The sequence below is a fragment of the Gouania willdenowi genome, unplaced genomic scaffold, assembly GCF_900634775.1.
Source record: "Gouania willdenowi unplaced genomic scaffold, fGouWil2.1 scaffold_311_arrow_ctg1, whole genome shotgun sequence".
Lineage (NCBI taxonomy): Eukaryota > Metazoa > Chordata > Actinopteri > Blenniiformes > Gobiesocidae > Gouania > Gouania willdenowi.
The window spans coordinates 22,208-40,528 of NW_021145072.1; the positions used below are offsets into that span (position 1 = coordinate 22,208).

The 18,321-nt window shown below is 42.5% G+C and overlaps 1 protein-coding gene across 1 annotated transcript; it reads right to left on the bottom strand.

Annotated features, from left to right (window-relative positions):
* Nucleotides 1-949: 949 nt before the first annotated feature.
* Nucleotides 950-7,210, bottom strand: LOC114459420 (interleukin-31 receptor subunit alpha-like). Its single transcript, XM_028441673.1, has 12 exons — nt 7,144-7,210; nt 6,927-7,072; nt 5,460-5,601; nt 5,270-5,358; nt 5,001-5,202; nt 4,725-4,910; nt 2,539-2,670; nt 2,312-2,473; nt 1,482-1,625; nt 1,319-1,397; nt 1,161-1,233; nt 950-1,084 (listed from the first exon to the last, which is right to left on the bottom strand). The coding sequence occupies exons 1-12, from the start codon at nt 7,196-7,198 to the stop codon at nt 950-952; spliced, it is 1,545 nt and encodes a 514-aa protein (XP_028297474.1). The 5' UTR covers nt 7,199-7,210.
* Between the last annotated feature and the right edge of the window lie 11,111 nt (nt 7,211-18,321).

The following is an 18,321-nucleotide window of genomic DNA, read 5'->3' on the forward strand; positions in this document are numbered from 1 at the left end:
CAAATCTGTTAAGAAACCATTGAAGTAATTAAGCATTTCACAGTTTACCGATACTTTACTGGCTATTAAACATCACAAAATGCTACCAAATTAATGTTATATTTATATGCTTCTGATGATTTACAGAAGCTGGGATGGGTCACACTAAAATGACGCAAGCTTATGTAGCAAAAATGTCCATTAGCTAAATCGCTAAATACAAAATTCCTGATATATGGCAAATGCATGATATGTTCCCCGAACTTGAACAGCCCTATTTTTCCAACTGTTCCTTAGGAAATCCACTTTGATCTCCTGACATGTTTCGACTGACAACTGGAATTGATATGTGAAGTCAAGGAAACTACAAAGCCATCAGCTTACGCCTGTGACGAAGACTGGCAGTTGTCGGTCGAAACATGTTAGGAGGTCAAAGTGGATTTCCCAAGGTACAGTTGTCTGAATAAATGAAATCTTAACACATTATAAAAACTAAAACGAATCTTGCTGGAATTAATACGCGGAAGTCAAAGAAACTTCAAAGGAAACATCAAAGCGATCACCAGACTCCTCTGATGAAGACTGGCATTTGTCAGTCGAAACATTTTAGGAGATCAAAGTGGATTTCCTAAGGAACAGTTGTCTGAATAAATGAAAACTTAACATGATGGGGCATTCCTGTCCAGTCGTGATGAATCTGTTGGATACGTGCTGTGATCTCACTGGACTGTGGACTTTTCACTGAACTGTCTGACGTAGTCCAGTCTCTGCTTGGACCCAGAGGACTCGTCGTGTTCTGCTTTGCTCTGAAAATGCTGTGTTCTCTCTGTGGGGATCGTACTCATGCCCTGCTGAAACATCTCCATTGTGGTGTATCCACTCACCAAGGCACATGTAGAACTTTGGACATTTGTCTGTTTGGTATCCAGGAAGAAAACATCACCATTGTCTTCACGTGACTCTTCTCCAGTCACGTTCTCAGCTTCCTCTGGTTTCCACTACATGATGCTTCAGTGTGATCTTCTATATCAGAACGTTGGAGAACCTGGAGAATTCCTGAGTGCCATTCCTCAACCGTTAGCGTACCAATAGCCTCAAGATGTGCCTGAGTAACAGAAACTGAACTTAAACTTTTCTCTGCCTTGAAGATTCAGGTTTTCTCATCACTAAAAGCAACTCACCTGTTCAAAGATTTTCTGCATCGTATCGCTGTTTCCAGGGTTGGGAATACTCGGCCACAGGACCGTCTTTGCTCTGGAAAAGCAGGAAGTGCAAAGTATTCACAAAGTAGCTGTGAAGATATTCAGCAGTGCTAACTACTGTACTTTTAGATATATACCTTTTTATGAGTGGGGATCCAAACGTCACAAGAATAACAAATGCAAAGACTCCGATGATACCTCCGATGTGAACATTTGCTTTGGAATAAAGGGTAAAATCCAAGTAATGTCAGAACATTTGATGACTGACTGGTTCATGGAAAAGTGTGGAGTTGAAATAACCTTTAAGGTTTGTCTTAAAGAAGCTTGCTGTGCTTCGAACTCCGGTTCCTCCAGAAGTGAAACCCGATATCTGGACTTGGTACGGTGTCCCACTTTGGAGATTTTCCAGTTCATAGACATTCAGGGACGGATCCACGGTGACGTCTGCAAGAAAACAAACACTGACCAAGACGCTAGCTAGCAGCAGATGCTAACTTTTAAAGTATGTCGTTGTGTTCTTCAAACCACGGTTGCACTGTTTCCTTTGAAAGTTAGAGGTACTTCATTAACTTGTTGACAGTTTTTCACATTTTGTTTTGATGTTTTTTATACCATTCCATATATTCAAAGAATATTTTTTTTAATTGTAATTAGATAAGTGAATTTATTTTATTGCATAATTGTGACCATTACCAGCCTTCCCTAAGGAAGGGTAAGAAAAGGTTTATTAAGGGGAGAATTAAAAGAGAGGGCAGTGTTGCACCTTGGTGAGGGGGAAGGGAACTGGGAAGAGGAAGTCAGGGTAAGACAATGGAGGTTGTGGTAAATTAATTTCTGCAAGAATATATGGGAGATGTTTCTGTTCTTTATGGAAGGCTGTTTTCACATTCAGACAAATATTTATTTTTTTTTTTTAAGTTGAGCAAGCTGATTAAAAACATCTATCTTGTTTCTAATTTGTACATATATTTTATTGATTTTTTGTTTTTTGTTTTTTTTTTTACAGTTAAAGTTCAGTCACTGTTTACTGGAAGGTTGTTTTTTTTTTTTCTATATTTTTGTTATGGTGTGACAGGAGACGTGTACTTGAACTACTACTATTGTGTCTTGGTGCTTGTTTGTCCACCTACTGTTTTCAGTGCTGGTCTTTTTGTGGTCGTACTTCTTATAATAGATTATGTAACCAAGCAGGAAACCTCTGGTGTCTTCCTCTGGGATGGAAGTCCAGAACAGCAGCGCCGAGGTCAGCGTCACATTTGAGACGCTGACGTTTGTAGGAGCACTGACAGGTGCTGTGGAAAGTAAATGTAAGAAGCCGACAAACTATAGAAAGTTACTGTGTCAGTTACTGACTTACACCCTTCAATGAAATAGAATGGTTTGCTCCCGTAGGTGCTCTCGCTGTTGTTGATATGAACCATGTTACAAGTTTCATTGTTTGTTCGCGTGTGCAGAGTGAGGGTGTATCTCTTGAAAGGCTCCAACGGCTCTGAAGAGGACCAAACAATAAGACGTCAAGGATCAAAAACCCCATTGGAGGACATTTTTAGTTAGCGGTGGGTTCAACGCTGACAGCATTAGTCAAAAAATGTGTTTTGCTGGCCTCTGAAATATGTAGCGATACCAGGGGAAGTCGCTCAAACGTAGCCTTGGTTAGCCATGTGTAGCCAACTATGACTAAAGGTCTAAGAAAAAATAGATTAAGCGATATTTTGCGCTATTTCACCGCGTGATTATCATATCGATCCAAAATATTCCCAAATTGATTTTTCTAATCATGTTTTTTCACGGAAAAAACATTTAATTGCGCGAACATTTGCATAGCTTGTAAACACCCGGTCACTAGGTGTCGGTAAACCACATCAGACCTTAAAATACATCGGTACTCAATGCATTTTAGCTTTGAAGGTGATTACACTTTATTTTCATGAAACATACTGGGAAATTTTATAGATGTATGTGGTTATTTTTATTATTTTAGGAACTTAACAGAATCAGAATCTGTTCTAGAAGCAAAAGTTAAACTTTTTTTTTTTTTTTAAATTTTGACAGTTTGATAAACATACCACGTTTTTTTATATCGGTACTTGAATTACAGTTAGTTACCATATACTTGTTCTGACAGGTTTTTTTAAAAAAATGAAATAACTTGTATTCCACACCATTTTGTACTTTTACATTTGTCATTGATATTGCAATTATATCGCGATGTATATCGTGTCAATTAGTATCGGGATATATCAAATCCTTTCGGCAATGCACAGCCCTATAAAAATGTCATTAAATCTAACATTTGCATCTATTTTAATATAAATGTGATCGATTTACCTCAGGAATATATGATGTCCTAGCTTAGTAGCATTATTAGGGATAGCATTTGTTAACTGTTGGCTAACAAAAACTTTCACTTTCAAACGTTATCAAAAAGACCATGAAAGAACAACACTGTCCAGTTTGAAGTGTAGCAATTAAATTGTAGATCAGGCAAAGTCATGGTTAGCCACAGTTAGCCAACCATGACTCAGGGGGGTGGGGTGGGAGGGGGGCGGGCGATGCAGAACCTGAAGGAAACCCACACAAGCACAGGACAACATTCAAAGTTCACACAGAGTTTCACTTTCAACAAACTATACAAACAGTGATATTAATTAATTTCTATGAAAATGGCTTAGGTTTACGTGAAATTGTAGCTCGATGTTTCCCTGCACAATGAAATTACTTTACTCGCCACACTGGATGTAGCAGAAAAAAAAAACTTGAAACAAAGAACAAAACCAAACAAATAAAGAGAAAAGTATAATAACAATGGCAATAATAATTTAAAAAGTAATAAAGGTATCAATGTAAAAGGTAGAAAAGATAGAAAAGTAAAATATAAAGTGTATTGTGCATTGTTGTAAGTCATGTTCAGTTATTATATATACGTGACCTCATTGTCTAGTTGCAGAAAAAGCCGTTAGCATGTGGTTAATTGTTAGCTATAATACCTTTTTTAAAAAAATTATGATTAAGGCCCATAAGAGAGTAATTTTATCCAGTTTAAGGCGTAACGTGACGTCCTAACCTTGTTTAATACTGAGGATCTCAACAAGGGGTACGTGTACCCTTAGGGGTACTTGGACACATCTCACGGGGTACACAGAAACATCTGTTAATTTCATTTTAGGACAAATTTGACATGTACACTGTCATTTTCTTCATCCATCGATGATAATTTGTGGCACAACTCTTCAAAATACATTAAGAGGTGAAGTACAAAATCTAAAATGACCAAAAAATAAGAAATTGGTGAGAAAAAGCCTTAAATATGTGGTTAATGTTGGTCTAGACACAGTAAAGCATTCAGACGAGCCTTCTAACAAAATTGTAATGCATACAGTCATTCAAACTAAGGGGTACTTGCATTATAAAAACAAAAAAGGATAAGAGATACATGTGAGAGCACACTGAACTATTAGCATTGACTGTTGTCCTCGTTAAAGAGCTCCTTTTAGTTGATGAATCAGCAAGGAATCATGGGATCAGTAGTTTTGAGTTTCTGACCTGGTAATGGAGATATGGTCTTGTAGTTTTTATCTTGCTCATGAAACGACTCGTGGAACCCTTTGTGTGTCTTCGTCCTCCACTCAGCAGAAAAGCAGACGTAGCTTTTGATAAGATCGTCCCTCCAGTGGATGGTAAATGAATTATTATGATGGACGGTCACGTTCAGCAAACCACCTTCTGTACCTGTGAATGTACAGTTCGTCAGGCGTGACAATATGGTGGCAGACATCTTGTTTTCAGTGTCTAATGAGTGAAATGAAAGGTGAAACTAACCGTCACGCTGAGGAATGGTCCGGCTCACGGCGGGGGATGTGCTCACATCGTTGAAGGCGCTGATGTTGATGCGATACGATGAAAAGGAGAGAATGAGGCTGATCTCAGAACGAGAAGTGTTTATCCTCAGCTCACTTGGGGTCTCCCCAGATGTTTTCCAGATGCTCACACAGTAGCTGTGATGCGTCTCTGTGTCAGGGAGCTAAAATCAGAAGCTCTTTCAGTTTGTGCTAGTCTTTGATTGAAGGGGAAAGATGAATAAAAGTCACCTTCCAGGACACAAATGTCCACCGCTTTCCTTTTTTCTCGTCAATGTCGATAAACCAAAGGTTGACAATAACAGGCTGCTCTGTCAGTTCTGTTTATTGGAAAAAGGAAGCACAGTTTTCTTGGAGTCATCAAGGAAGTCCAAACACTCAAGTCCTCATCTTAGAAGGAGGATAACACGTGAAGACTCACCATGTGGGACCATGTAGGCTTCACTCCAGGGACACTGGGAGCATTGTAGGTTTGTAAGGCACTCTATCTGCACCTCGTAGACCTGCGAGGTGTTCAGGTTCTCCACCATGCAGCTGCTGCTGTTGTCGGATCTAACAGTCGACTGTAAACAGCAAAGTAATGCACATGCCAAGAGTGATTACCATAATCACAAACAAGCTTGTAGCTAACATGATTTGACACATGGATATAGAAACGTAACTCGGACAGGTCGCAACAGCCGCCGTCTTACTGGAGACTAAATCCTCACAGCAACAACCCTAATATGTAAGTGCCTTGTAGTTTCATTTACTTAAAGTTTGTGATCATTTCATTACATATAGGGACCCTTTATTTCTCGTGATCAAGGAAAATTAAATTACGGACTTAAATTCCTGAAGCAGAAAAAGTGGTATGACTATGGAATATACCCTCTCCAACATGCTTTGGTATACTATTACACATTTTCACCATACTTTTCCATTAAACAGGTTATTAAATGTGTAGCAAGTGCTTGAAAGTCCTAAATAAACCATGTATCCATATATGACACAAAGTCTCAGACTATGTGATCCCGCTTCATCTCATGAGATTTGGCGCTACTTGAATGGACCATTTGACTTCTGAAGCATTAGAAAATACAATTTATTGCAAGACTTTACTCAATGAATTTCTATTCAACATTTTGGCATTATTTTATGACTTATCGTGTCAGCATTTACATTAGATAAGCAAAAAATCTAAAAATGGGATTACCTCAAGACAGAATTTGGGAACATTTTAAACGAAGACCCCACATATATCATTTAAAATGTGAATAAAGCTGCTTGGGACAATTTTTTTTATCAGATAAAGATATAATTTAACCCTTGATAAGACAAAGATTATTTACTCTCAGACAAATGTAAAAGGTTGAAATTGATGCTCCAGAGTTTGTTTTGATCTCCACCATAAATAGTTGGCTTGTTGAAATTTCGGATTGCATTGTGGGATGTGGAATCCTGAAATTGAATGTCTCATGGAGTGCAGTGATATCACGGGGATCACGGGAAACAAAGTAGAACAAAAATGGTTTTAGGCTAATCACTGTCCTTCTTGTCTAAGAAACTCAAGAAATCGTGGTTAGAATAAGTAAAAAGTCTTCTATGCATCCGTCTACGGGACTCCACATCCCACAATGCAATGCGCAAAACTTTACCAACCATGTTTACAAACCCACTATTATTGAATGAGTTCAAAACAAACTTGACCGGCAATTTCAACTGTCTACATTTGTTTGTGAGTTTCATTTATTGATTAATGAGGCCTTCACTATGTCTTTATCTTGTAGAAAATCATTGTCCTCCAGCAGTTTTAAACAACTGTCCTTTCCCGGACCATGACTGAGGTGCTCATTATTCACCTCGTCCTCTGCCAACCTTATTAACCAGTTGTTTTCCAAACACTGACCTTCGACCATAGGCGGGCGCCCTTTGCTCTGTATCTCACAGAGTATTCTCCGATGGCTGTCATGTCCTCCTGGTGCCATTCCACATTCACATGGAGTTTTCCAGAGAGGCGAGTAAATGAGACATCTTTTGGCGGACCGCATCGAACTGTGATCAGACCATGTATCAGACACTTTTTCTGACACTGCGTCCCTCTGTAATGTGCATACTGGACTCACACAGGCTCTTTGGTGATCCTTTAAAAACCGCCAGTGTACAGTTTGTGGACTTCATGTTTTCCAAAGCCACGACCGTCACGTTGTAGTTTTCATAAAGCTCGATTCCATGGAGAACTCACGATATCACTGTAAACTTTGCAATGATCTCCTTTTCTAGAAAATGTAAAGATCCAAACTAATAACGTTGCAATAGTTATGATTGTGCTTCTCACAGAGGAAAGTGACACTTACGTTTTATTCTGGAGTACAATAACTGTGTACACTGTTTGTGCTTTGGCCTTCCCAGGTTTCCATGTACAGGTTTTATATCCTTTTAAATCATGTTTACCAAAGCAGTTTAAATCACGGACTCCATCTGTTGGACAAAAACATTCCAGCTGTCGCTGCTGTCATCGTACATCCAAACATTTTTTTTGAGATGTTTCTATTACCTGGCTGTGAACTGCAGTTTTGATATATGTGGGTAATATTGCAACTCACTGGAAGACGAAGAGAACATGTTGGAGATTAGATGGTTGTATCTGATTGGTTTGACCATAATAGTGTAAGAATGGAAGCTGAAAAAAACAACTTTTACTGCTTTTTCATGCACAGGTTGACACATTTCTTGATATGCTGACGATACTCATCTGTTCATCTGAAAATTAATGACTTGAGGGGAAGCTTTGCTAATGTGTCAGAATTGGCAAACCTTGAGATGCTTTCTGATGGAAGGAGAGCGTTGACAGCAAGGTCACCATGAGACCTGGATAGTGGACAACGGAGTTGAGTTAGTTACAGTCGGTAAAAAACATTTAGCGTTCTAAGCAAAGTTTAGATGCATCACAGTAAATTCCGTTGCCATATTACGTATTCTCACATAAGAACCTGAATATCTGACAATTTCTTTTGTTTTTCGAGAGCAAGAACTCAATCAAATTCTGTTACACTGTTATTAATATTATAGGCTTTGCAATGTAGTTTAGTTTCGCCTCATTTTTTCATATTAACAAAAAATCCCAAATATCTTAAATAGAAAATTACTATAACAAATAAGATGAACACACTTTTTTTGTTTGTCCACATGTGGCCCCTCCCTCATGGGTAGACAGTTCATCACTGCGCATTAATATTATATCCTCTATATATGATTATTTGGAAAAGGAAGAATGTGTAAGTAGATCACTCACCGATGGTATAGAAATGCCACGTAAACCTTTGAGATATAGAATCCAACTGAAATCCAACCATGTTTGAAGAAAACAGCCGTGTTTTAAAGGACATCACACACCGATAAACTCCTGATAACTTATAACCTACTTAGAGATCGTTTCTCACACAGGATGGATGGAGAAACGGTGTCACACTGAAGACGAGTCTTGATCGTTATCAGAAACCCACACACATTCTTTATACTTCTTCTTTTCACAGACCAACGAGGCATGGTTTCACAAAGAGTGTTTATCTTAACCCAAACACACCTTTTAGTACAGGAAACCAAGTTTTTTCAAATATTCATTAATTCATCATTATTATATATTATAGTAGAGTGGTCCATCAAAGCATGGGAAAAAATAGTTTCCGTTAACCCCAATTAGAACCCTGCATTGGGTTTAATTACATATACATACTAACATTATAGAAAATTATTCAAATACACCTTTTTTATTTTAGCTCGCTGTTTTAGTGTGGAGCAAATTTGAAGTGTCTTGTACAACCTCTAAACATGAATGCATTTGCATAGAATTTGGACCCAATTTATTTGGTAAGATATGGAAACAAATGCAGGATTCTAATCTAGAGAATCTAAAAAAAAATAAAAATTACAGTGTCCAGTATTTTTTCAAATGCAATTAAATTACAATGACCTTTTTTTTCTTCCTGAAAGTGAATTACAATTAGAATCTCAATTACTAAAGTTTAAGAACTGTTTGTAATTTCCCACAAATTTCTGTGTAATTGACATGCATTTGAATAGTAATTGTCATTTTTAATTGAATTTGCTTGTCAATTGCAATTATAAAATCTATCATTTAAATTAAATTACAATGCAAATTTAATTTTAAATTACAAATTTGACTGAATGATTTAATGATTAATTGTAAGTGCAATTAAGCCTGGTTATTAGGCCTGAAATCTGGGAAACAACAGAAAAGGACCAGGATCCAAGTCCATGATCGATCTTCCTTCATCTCCTGTAACTCTGTGATGCAGAAGATGTAAAAAAAAAACAAAAAACATTTAACTGAGAGCCAGGATTTGTCCCACAGACACTGAAGTTAAGATCCAATCACAAAAGGAGTATATACAGCAATTTCCCCCTGGGATAAATAAAGGAATTCTGATTCTGATTATTGATTTTGTATCAGGAGTGAATCTGGAAAGTATTTACAACCTCAAGTCTTTTTTTTATGATGCCACGATGTTCTTCACCTTCTCTGGGCGTTTTCGTCCATTCCTCTGCAACAGCTGCTCAAAAGCTCAGTCAGTTTGGATGGTTTTCTCGTACAATAATGCAACAACATACAACGATGCAAAAATAACTAGCAACATAATTGAAAATGTTCATGATAACATCAAGCCGGCTGCCGCTTTCTGCTTCTTTCTTTTACTGCAGTACCATACATGAAGTGTCACTTCACCATTTACATTGTGAAGAACAATTATGCAACAGAAGAAGAACCAACCTAAACTCTCAAAAGTTTGGGACCATTTCACTGAAAACTTATACTAGTTTTTTTTTAATAGAACAACATATGATTTCAATTATATTTTGTACAGTCACTGTGTTTTATGGCACTTAAAACATTTCTATATTAAGTACATTATATATTAAGAGTTGTTTTTATTTTTTAGAAATTCGGGAAAACTGTAATAAACTTTTGACCACTATCCCCACAAACTCTGTGTATGATCTCAAGTGGACCAGACAAGAAAAATACAGTTTGTGAAACGGCAATTGTAATATTTTTGTACTGATTTTGGAAAAAAATGTCTATAATTAACTAAAGTTACAGATATTAGTAACTCCAGGATTTCAAACTTTAGAAGCTGAAGACTTTTATAGTCCTCTCAAGACACCTGTAGACCAAATGTTATTGTGATTTGAGGAATTCTTTGGGTGAAATTGTAAGTGTTTTTTTTTTTTTAAATTAACTATAAATAAATAATTTCTACTGCACAACTTTAGGGGAACCGTGATGTCTCGAGTTGAACTAAACTTCATGGCTATTTTACGTATTGATTGTGTCTTTGGATTTGTAGAAAATGACAAAAACATCTTAAAATCCTCAAAGATTGCCTGAATTATTATGCAGAAGTCAAGGAAACATCGAAGCAATCAGCAGACTCCTCTGACGAAGACTGGCAGTTGACAGTCGAAACATGTCTGTAGATAAAGGAGGATTTCCTGAGAAACAGTTGTCTAAATAAATGAAACCTTAACATATTAAGTTTTTTTAAAAAAAAAGCACAACATCAAACATCAAAAAAACAATAGAAACTCATAAAAATAACCCGGTATGTATTTCCTGTCAGTTTGGAGCGATTCCTAAAGTGAATTGTAATCACAAGCCAAGGTAAATGAAAGTGTTGCAGTTATCAGTTGTTCTTTATATACAGTATATGTTTATTTGATAGGGACAGAACAAGAAGCATTGTTACAAGTAACCGATGCCAAATTCATGGGCCATATAGCTAACAGCTAATTCGCAGACCTGGTTCCTAAGACATAAAAATACATAACACATTTACATAAATCATCACAAATAATGCAAATTACAAAACCCAATAAAATATTATACACGTCTGTTGTGTCCACAAGTTTGAGCCATTGTTTAACTTTACTTTTAAACTCGTGCAGGTCTGTTAAAGTTTTCAGATCAGCAGGTAAAGTGTTCCAGATCTGTGGCCCTTGTACTGCGAATGCTGTCTGTCCAAAAGCTCTTTTGCATCTGGCTGGTCTGCAGTCTCCACTGACAGCGCCCCTAGTGACGATCCCGTGAGCTGCACATTTTTCACTCATCCCTGTAGCGATATAGGGAGCGAGATTTTCAAAACTTAAAAGATTATGCTTCTCTTGAATTTTGCAATAGTGCCACATCATGGGCTTTTTATCAAGCACTTTTAAAGCTTGTTTGTACAGGGAGATCACACCTTTCTGAGTGGACTGATTAGCTTGGCCCCACACAGTGATACAATATTGAAGTGTGGATGAGCCGTGAAATAAGGGTTACTGAAGTCTTGTCAGAATTCGCCTTTTATTGCTGAACAAGGGAGCAGGACAATCGCACACAGTGCTCTTACACCCATCCACACTGTCAGCACATGAACTAACACACTCCTTTTCCTCCCGCCCACATTTATTAATCCTCGTTCTACTCCCGCCAACCACGAACTAACGCGAGAATGAGGACACAAACAAAAGGAAACGTCACAATCACATACATTAATTCAGGGCGGCAAACACACACGGAAACACCCAACGTGGCAACCCAGACATGGCAACATAGAACACATTAAGGCTGGATTCACCGGCATCACATAGCCCCCTTCTAAAGGGTCAGCCGTCCCGGCGACCCCATTAATCCACATAATCCGTTAGGTAACCAGGGCGCCTGCGGGTCCGAACAGGGCGCTCGCGCTCCTCGGGTGTCACCGCGGAGTGGGGCTCACCCGCGAGAGCGGAAATCAGTCCATCTTCTCCCTGGGCAGTCTGTGGAGCCTGTGGGTGGTATGGTGCAAGTCTGTCCCGATGCAACACCACGACTCGTCCCCTGATCGGCATGCGCACTCGGTACACCACATCATTCAGTTTGTCCATCACCTCACCGGGGCCCCTGCCACTGGCTGCTCAGTTTAGGGCAAACTCCCTTCTTCCGCGCGGGACAGTATACCCACACCTTGTCTCCCGCAGCAAGCACCTGTCCCCTGCACCGTGTGTCATACGCCCTCTTTTGACGCACTCCAGCGCTGGTCTGAGCCTGGCGGGTGAAATCATGGATCTCGTGAAGGCGATCCCTCAGCCGCCGATAATAATCCATTTCTTTTCCACCAGCGATCTCCGGTTCAGGTGGGGCTCCGAACACTAAATCCACCGGTGTCCGGAGCTCCCGCCCGAACATAAGGGCTGCCGGTGTGCACTGACTGGACTCCTGGACTGCAGTGCGGTACGACCAGAGGACCAGCGGCAAATACCGGTCCCAGTCCCGCTGATGATGACTGGTCAGAATAGCGAGCTGGGTTGCAAGAGTGCGGTTAAACCGCTCCACCAACCCGTCACTTTGGGGGTGAAGAGGTGTGGTTCTGGTCTTGTGTACCCCGAGCCGCCGACAGACCTCGTTAAAGACCTGGGATTCGAAGTTTCGGCCCTGATCGCTGTGGAGCTCCGCCGGAACTCCGAAACGAGTGAACATCTCCTCAACCAGCTTCTCTGCGGTGGTGATGGCACTCTGATCCGGCACCGCATATGCCTCCGGCCACTTAGTGAAATAATCCATGGCCACGAGAACATAGCGGTGCCCGGCGTCAGTCACGGGAAACGGGCCGAGGATATCCACTCCCACTCGCTCCATCGGGGCTCCCACCAGGTACTGCTGCAGCGGTGCTCGGGAGCGCTGGGAAGGGCCCTTCCGAGCAGTGCACTTGTCACAGCAGTGGACGTGCAGCTCAACATCTCTGCGACAGCCGGGCCAGTAGAACCGTCCTCTGAGACGACGAAGAGTTTTAGCGTTCCCATAATGACCCGCCGCCGTTGAGCCGTGGGTCAGCCGAAGGACTTGGGGACGGAGCGCTCGGGGAACCAGCAACTGGAGGATGTCGCCTCCTCGCTCCGGAGCCTGCCACCGCCGATACAGCATCTCATCGTGACGTTCAATGCTGTTCCATTGGGAATAGTAGGACTTCAGCTCCGGATTTTGTGCAGACATGGCAGCCCACTCCGGTCGCTGTCCAGCCTCCAGCCAGCTCCTCACCGCAGCCAGCGTAGTGTCAGTCTCCTGCTGCTGTCTCAGCTCTGCCGGGGACAGCGTAGCAAACTCCTCAGTAGCCTCGGCAGCAGCCACTGTCGAAACTTGGTCCCTCTCCTCCTGGCGGTCACAGTAGCGGCACTCTACTGTCACACAGGGCCGCCGGGAAAGTGCATCAGCGTTACCGTGGTTACGGCCGGCCCGATGCTGAATGTCAAAATCATAACCTTGCAGAGTCTCGAGCCACCGTGCTACCTGCCCCTCCGGCTGTTTAAAGCTCAATAGCCAGGTGAGGGAGGCGTGATCAGTCCGGAGAGTGAAGCGGCTGCCCTGCAGGTATGATCGGAAGTGTTGCACCGCTGAGACCACCGCCAACAGCTCCCGTCGTGTTACACAATAATTCCTTTCAGCTCGGTTCAGAGCACGGCTGAAGTAAGCAACTGCGCGTTCTCCATCATCTCCTTGCTGTGCCAGGACCGCTCCAACCCCCGTGTTGCTGGCGTCCGTGTCGAGGATGAAAGGTCGGCGGGGATCTGGAAAAGCCAGGACCGGAGCCTCCGTTAGAGCTGCTCTGAGTTGGTTAAATGCGGCAGCACACGCGTCATCCCACCGGTAGGCCTGACCTTTATTTGTCAGGCGGTGAAGAGGGCTGGCTATGGTGGCAAAACCTTGAATGAAACGCCGATAATAGGACGCCAGTCCCAGGAAGCTCCGCACCTCGCTGACATTTGTGGGAACAGGCCAGTCTCTGACAGTGGCGGCCTTAGCGGGGTCAGTGGCTACTCCGTCAGCGCTCACCACATGACCCAAGAACTCAGTCTCTTTAGCCAAAAGGCTGCACTTGGCTGGATTCAACTTCAGTCCGGCTCGGCGAATGGCAGTGAACACCTCCCGTAGGTTAGCCAGAGCACCCTCGTAGCTTCCAGCGTGCACCAGCAGGTCATCCAGGTAAATGACGCACCGGTCTCGGGGTACGTCAGCCACCCGCTCCATCAGCCGCTCAAACGTTGCTGGTGCGTTGCAGAGCCCGAACGGCATCACCCGAAACTGCCACAGTCCCTGACCGATGGTGTGAAAGCCGTTTTCGGTTTAGCGTCAGGGGCCAACTCCACCTGCCAGTAACCACTCCGCAGGTCAAGGGAGCTGAACCAACTGGAACCAGCAATCCAATCCAGTGCGTCATCGATCCGGGGGAGGGGATAAGAGTCTTTCTTAGTGACACTATTTAGACGTCGATAATCCACACAAAATCGCCAGTTCCCATTTTTCTTTTTAACCAGCACGGCTGGTGCTGCCCACGGGCTGTCAGACGGCTCAATCACTCCATCATCTGCCATCTGACGGATCATGTCCGCCGCTGCCTGTCGCTTGGCGAACGCCAATCTGTGATGACGTAAGCGAACAGGCGGGGCTGAACCTGTGTCAATGTGGTGCTGGACCAACCCCGTCTGTGTACAGTCCTCATCCTTGGCAGCGAAAATGTCCACAAAGTCTTTTAGGAGGCCCTCCAAATCTTGCTTTTGTCGGGGATTTAATCCACTGCAGCTGCGTTGTAAAAGCTCCTGCACCGCTCTCGTTGATTCCGCGGAGGGGGAGTTGCTGGTGGAGGGGATCCTCACTGGTGCTTTACAGGTGTTTTGCGTGGAACTGCTGACTGCGTTAATTATCTTGGTTATGCCCGCCTCCCTTCCACGTTGCAGCCCGATGGTCACGCCCCCCAGTGTGACGCTTGCTTTGGTGGCGTTGATGCAGGCTCCCCAGTGTGACAGTAAGTCCAGGCCGATGATGCACGGCTCCTTAATGTCAGCCAGCCAAAACTCGTGCACCACCTCCTGACCACCAACCCGGACCCGAAGCAGCTTCCTCGCCGTGAGCCCCGTCTTTTCTCCCGTCACTGTCATCAGCTGGGTCTGGGTGGGGGTCCATGCATTCGTCAGTGGTCCGCTGGTGCCCATTAAAACGCCCGGTCGCACCAGGGAGATGGTAGACCCCGTGTCTATGAGCGTCTGACAGCTCTGATCATCAAGCTGGCAGGTCAAATACAGTCCCTTGGTATGACCAAAACGTCCCACCAGCGTGCAACGGCCTTGGAGGGGTATAGTGGGCTGGGATGGCGACCCCCTCATCGGGCCATCCCGCTGTCGTTTCCCTCCAGCGGGGCTGTTCTGACTCTCGGTGCGGGGGCGGGGCAGTCGCGTGCGACGTGCCCAGGCTCATCACACCGATAGCAGCGGTCAGATGAGCGGCGTGGGCGCTGTCTGGTCGATGAACGTCGCTGCTGAAATTGCGGGGTGGGTGACTGGGCTTGGCGTACCTCCTCAATGTCATAGTCAGCCATCCTGACGCAGGGTTGAATGCTTGGTGCCGCCCGTGCTGTGGAGATGACGTCTTCAACACGCTCTGCCTCCCGGAGCGCCTCCTCCAGTGTCTGAGGCGTCGCCAGGCGAACATGTTGGCGGAGCCGTTCGGGGGCGAGTCCTTGCAGGAACGCATGGAGAGCTAACTCTTCCTGCGCCATGTGGGGGAAACAAGGGTAACCCCTACGAACGTGCAGCTGAATGTCCGCCGCAAAGGCGCCCAGGCTTTCTCCTTCCCGGCGGCGGCGGTTGTTTAACTTTTCTCTTTCTACTGTCTCTGATGAGCGCTGTCCGAACCGCCGTTCTAACGCCGTAGACAGTGCGAGCAAGTTCCGCTCCTCTGCTGGGGCCAAGTCCAGAAGCACCTGCTGCGCCCGGCCTTCCAGTGCGAGGGCCAGATGTGTGGCGGTGTCTCCTTCGCTCCATCCGTTGTGTGCTGCAGCGATTCGAACCTGTTTGAGGTATAACTCCAGCTGGTTCGTGCCGTCATATTTCGGCAACTTGACCGCAGCCTTGGGTGTGACTGTAGTGGCGGCGGGCTGTTGCGGTTCGGGGCTGTAGCTCTGTCGTTCTGCAGGTTTCTGGTCTCGAACCGCAGTGGGCCTTAGTGACTCAGGGTGGTGTGGCCGCTTGTCGCTGGAGCCGTCGGGGAGACATGGGGTTCTCCACTTCTCCGCGACCCAGGCTGCTCTCTCTCGGCGGCGGCGGGCATCTTCCCGCAGTTCTGTTGGACTTCCGTCACGTTCCATCATCCCACTTCTGACACCAATGTAGTGTGGATGAGCCGTGAAATAAGGGTTATTGAAGTCTTGTCAGAATTCGCCTTTTATTGCCGAACAAGGGAAGCAGGACAATCGCACACAGTGCTCTTAAACACCATCCACACTGTCAGCACGTGAACTAACACACTCCTTTTCCTCCCGCCCACACTTATATATCCCCGTTCTACTCCCGCCAACCACGAACTAACGCGAGAGTGAGGACACAACAGAAGGAAACGTCACAATCACATACATTAATTCAGGGCGGCAAACACACACGGAAACACCCAACGTGGCAACCCAGACATGGCAACATAGAACACATTAAGGCTGGATTCACCGGCATCACAATACACAACATTGACAATCAAAAACCAAACATAAATAAATCAGAATTCACTCAAACATACATTTATAATTATTTTTCAAATAACAGTTTCAACATTTTAAATAGTACACAAACTGTCCAGAGCCGTTTAGAGAGAGAATAGTGACAACTCCGTTCACTACAATGGATCGTTGTTTTTTTACAGCAATGGCGGCTCATGGAGCCTCAATAGTTCCAGGAAGTGATCAGTTTACTATTGTAGCCAATGGAGTTAGAGCTTTGAATGGTAAGACGTTTAAATAATCATATTGGATATTATTATTATTATTATTATTATTATTATTATTATTATTATTATTATTATTATCAGTGTAATGTGTGCATTAAAGCATGTTAGTGGATTATCCCCCACTAAACTGATTGACTAAGGCATCATTAGCAGATAACAGATGAGGATATGCTTACGTTACTGGATAAACATAGCAACACAGCGTTAACCATAAAGTTCAATTTTATTAATGTAATTTCATCCAACAATGTGGAATTATAGAATATGCTTTTAAACGTGATTTATTTTGCTGGAATAAATGAAAAAAAATAAAAATAGAATTAATTATAGAGTGTTTAGATTAGCACCAACCACAATGTGTGTAACATAAACAATAATGCAAAAATCATTTACATAATTGAGAATGTTGACTACAAAAAATCTAAAAGACGCATTGTTTAATGTTGTAAATTCATGATAAAATCAGCTGCTTTCTGCTTCATTTTTGCTGCAGTTCCATAATATGAACTGCTGTAATCCACAATGTATCTTAAAATGTTCAAAACCCTCTTGTAACTTAAATAATGAGAGATTAAAGATGCTCAAATTAAGCAGTGTTATTATTAATCATGATCTACTTGATCAAACAATTCTGATGTACCTCAAAAGAGAAAATTCCAATAATTTGAAATATTTTAATAAAAGGTTTAGAGCAGACAAACGTTAAGTTGTTTATAAATGGTAAATGGACATGATTTATATAGAGCTTTATCACCACTGAAACAGTCTCAAAGCGCTTTACATATCAGCTCATTCACCCAATCACTCTCACATTCACAGACCAGTGGGACAGGACTGCCATGCAAGGCACTAGTCGACCACTGGGAGCAACTTAGGGTTCAGTGTCTTGCCCAAGGACACTTCGACACATAGTCAGGTACTGGGATCGAACCCCCAACCTCTCGATTAGAAGACGACCCTCTACCACCTGAGCCACGGTCGCCCTCATAATATATATAATTTAGAAAATGTGAAAACAGCTTTAAATATCTAAATTTATAAGGTAAAAAAATAATTAAAACGTTACTTTTTTCCTTACATTTTAAAACAAACTTAATCTGAAAACCAGAATTCAGACCCAGAATATAATTCTGTAATGAAATGTGTAACATATTTGTGTGCTTACATGTAAACAAAAACAAAACAAAGCTCAACTGTCTCACTATAAATATAAATATACCTCCTGTCCTCCATGTTATATGTCATTGTGTTTTCATGTTTCTTGGATGGAGATGAAACTGAAAAGTTAATTTCCTCTTGTGGGACGAATAAAGGATCTAATCTAATAAACATTTGATGTAAGAAATCATTATGTGTGTAGATATTATTTAACAGTTTAAAATGACTTTCTTGATCTCATCAAAACATTTTCACTAAAATCAGAGTTAATACCTTTTAAAATATAATTTATTATCTAAGGAAGAAGAAAAACATTATAGTTCAATGCCTGCTTAAAAAA

Excerpts from the sequence above, each read along its gene's own strand:
- LOC114459420 (XM_028441673.1), bottom strand. The coding sequence starts at position 7,198 with ATGAAGTCCACAAACTGTACACTGGCGGTTTTTAAAGGATCACCAAAG. Across the intron at positions 7,073-7,143 it reads AGGATCACCAAAGAGCCTGT|TTCGATGCGGTCCGCCAAAA; the intron begins GTGAGTCCAGTA and ends GTCTGATCACAG. Across the intron at positions 5,602-6,926 it reads GCGCCCGCCTATGGTCGAAG|TCGACTGTTAGATCCGACAA; the intron begins GTCAGTGTTTGG and ends TGCTGTTTACAG.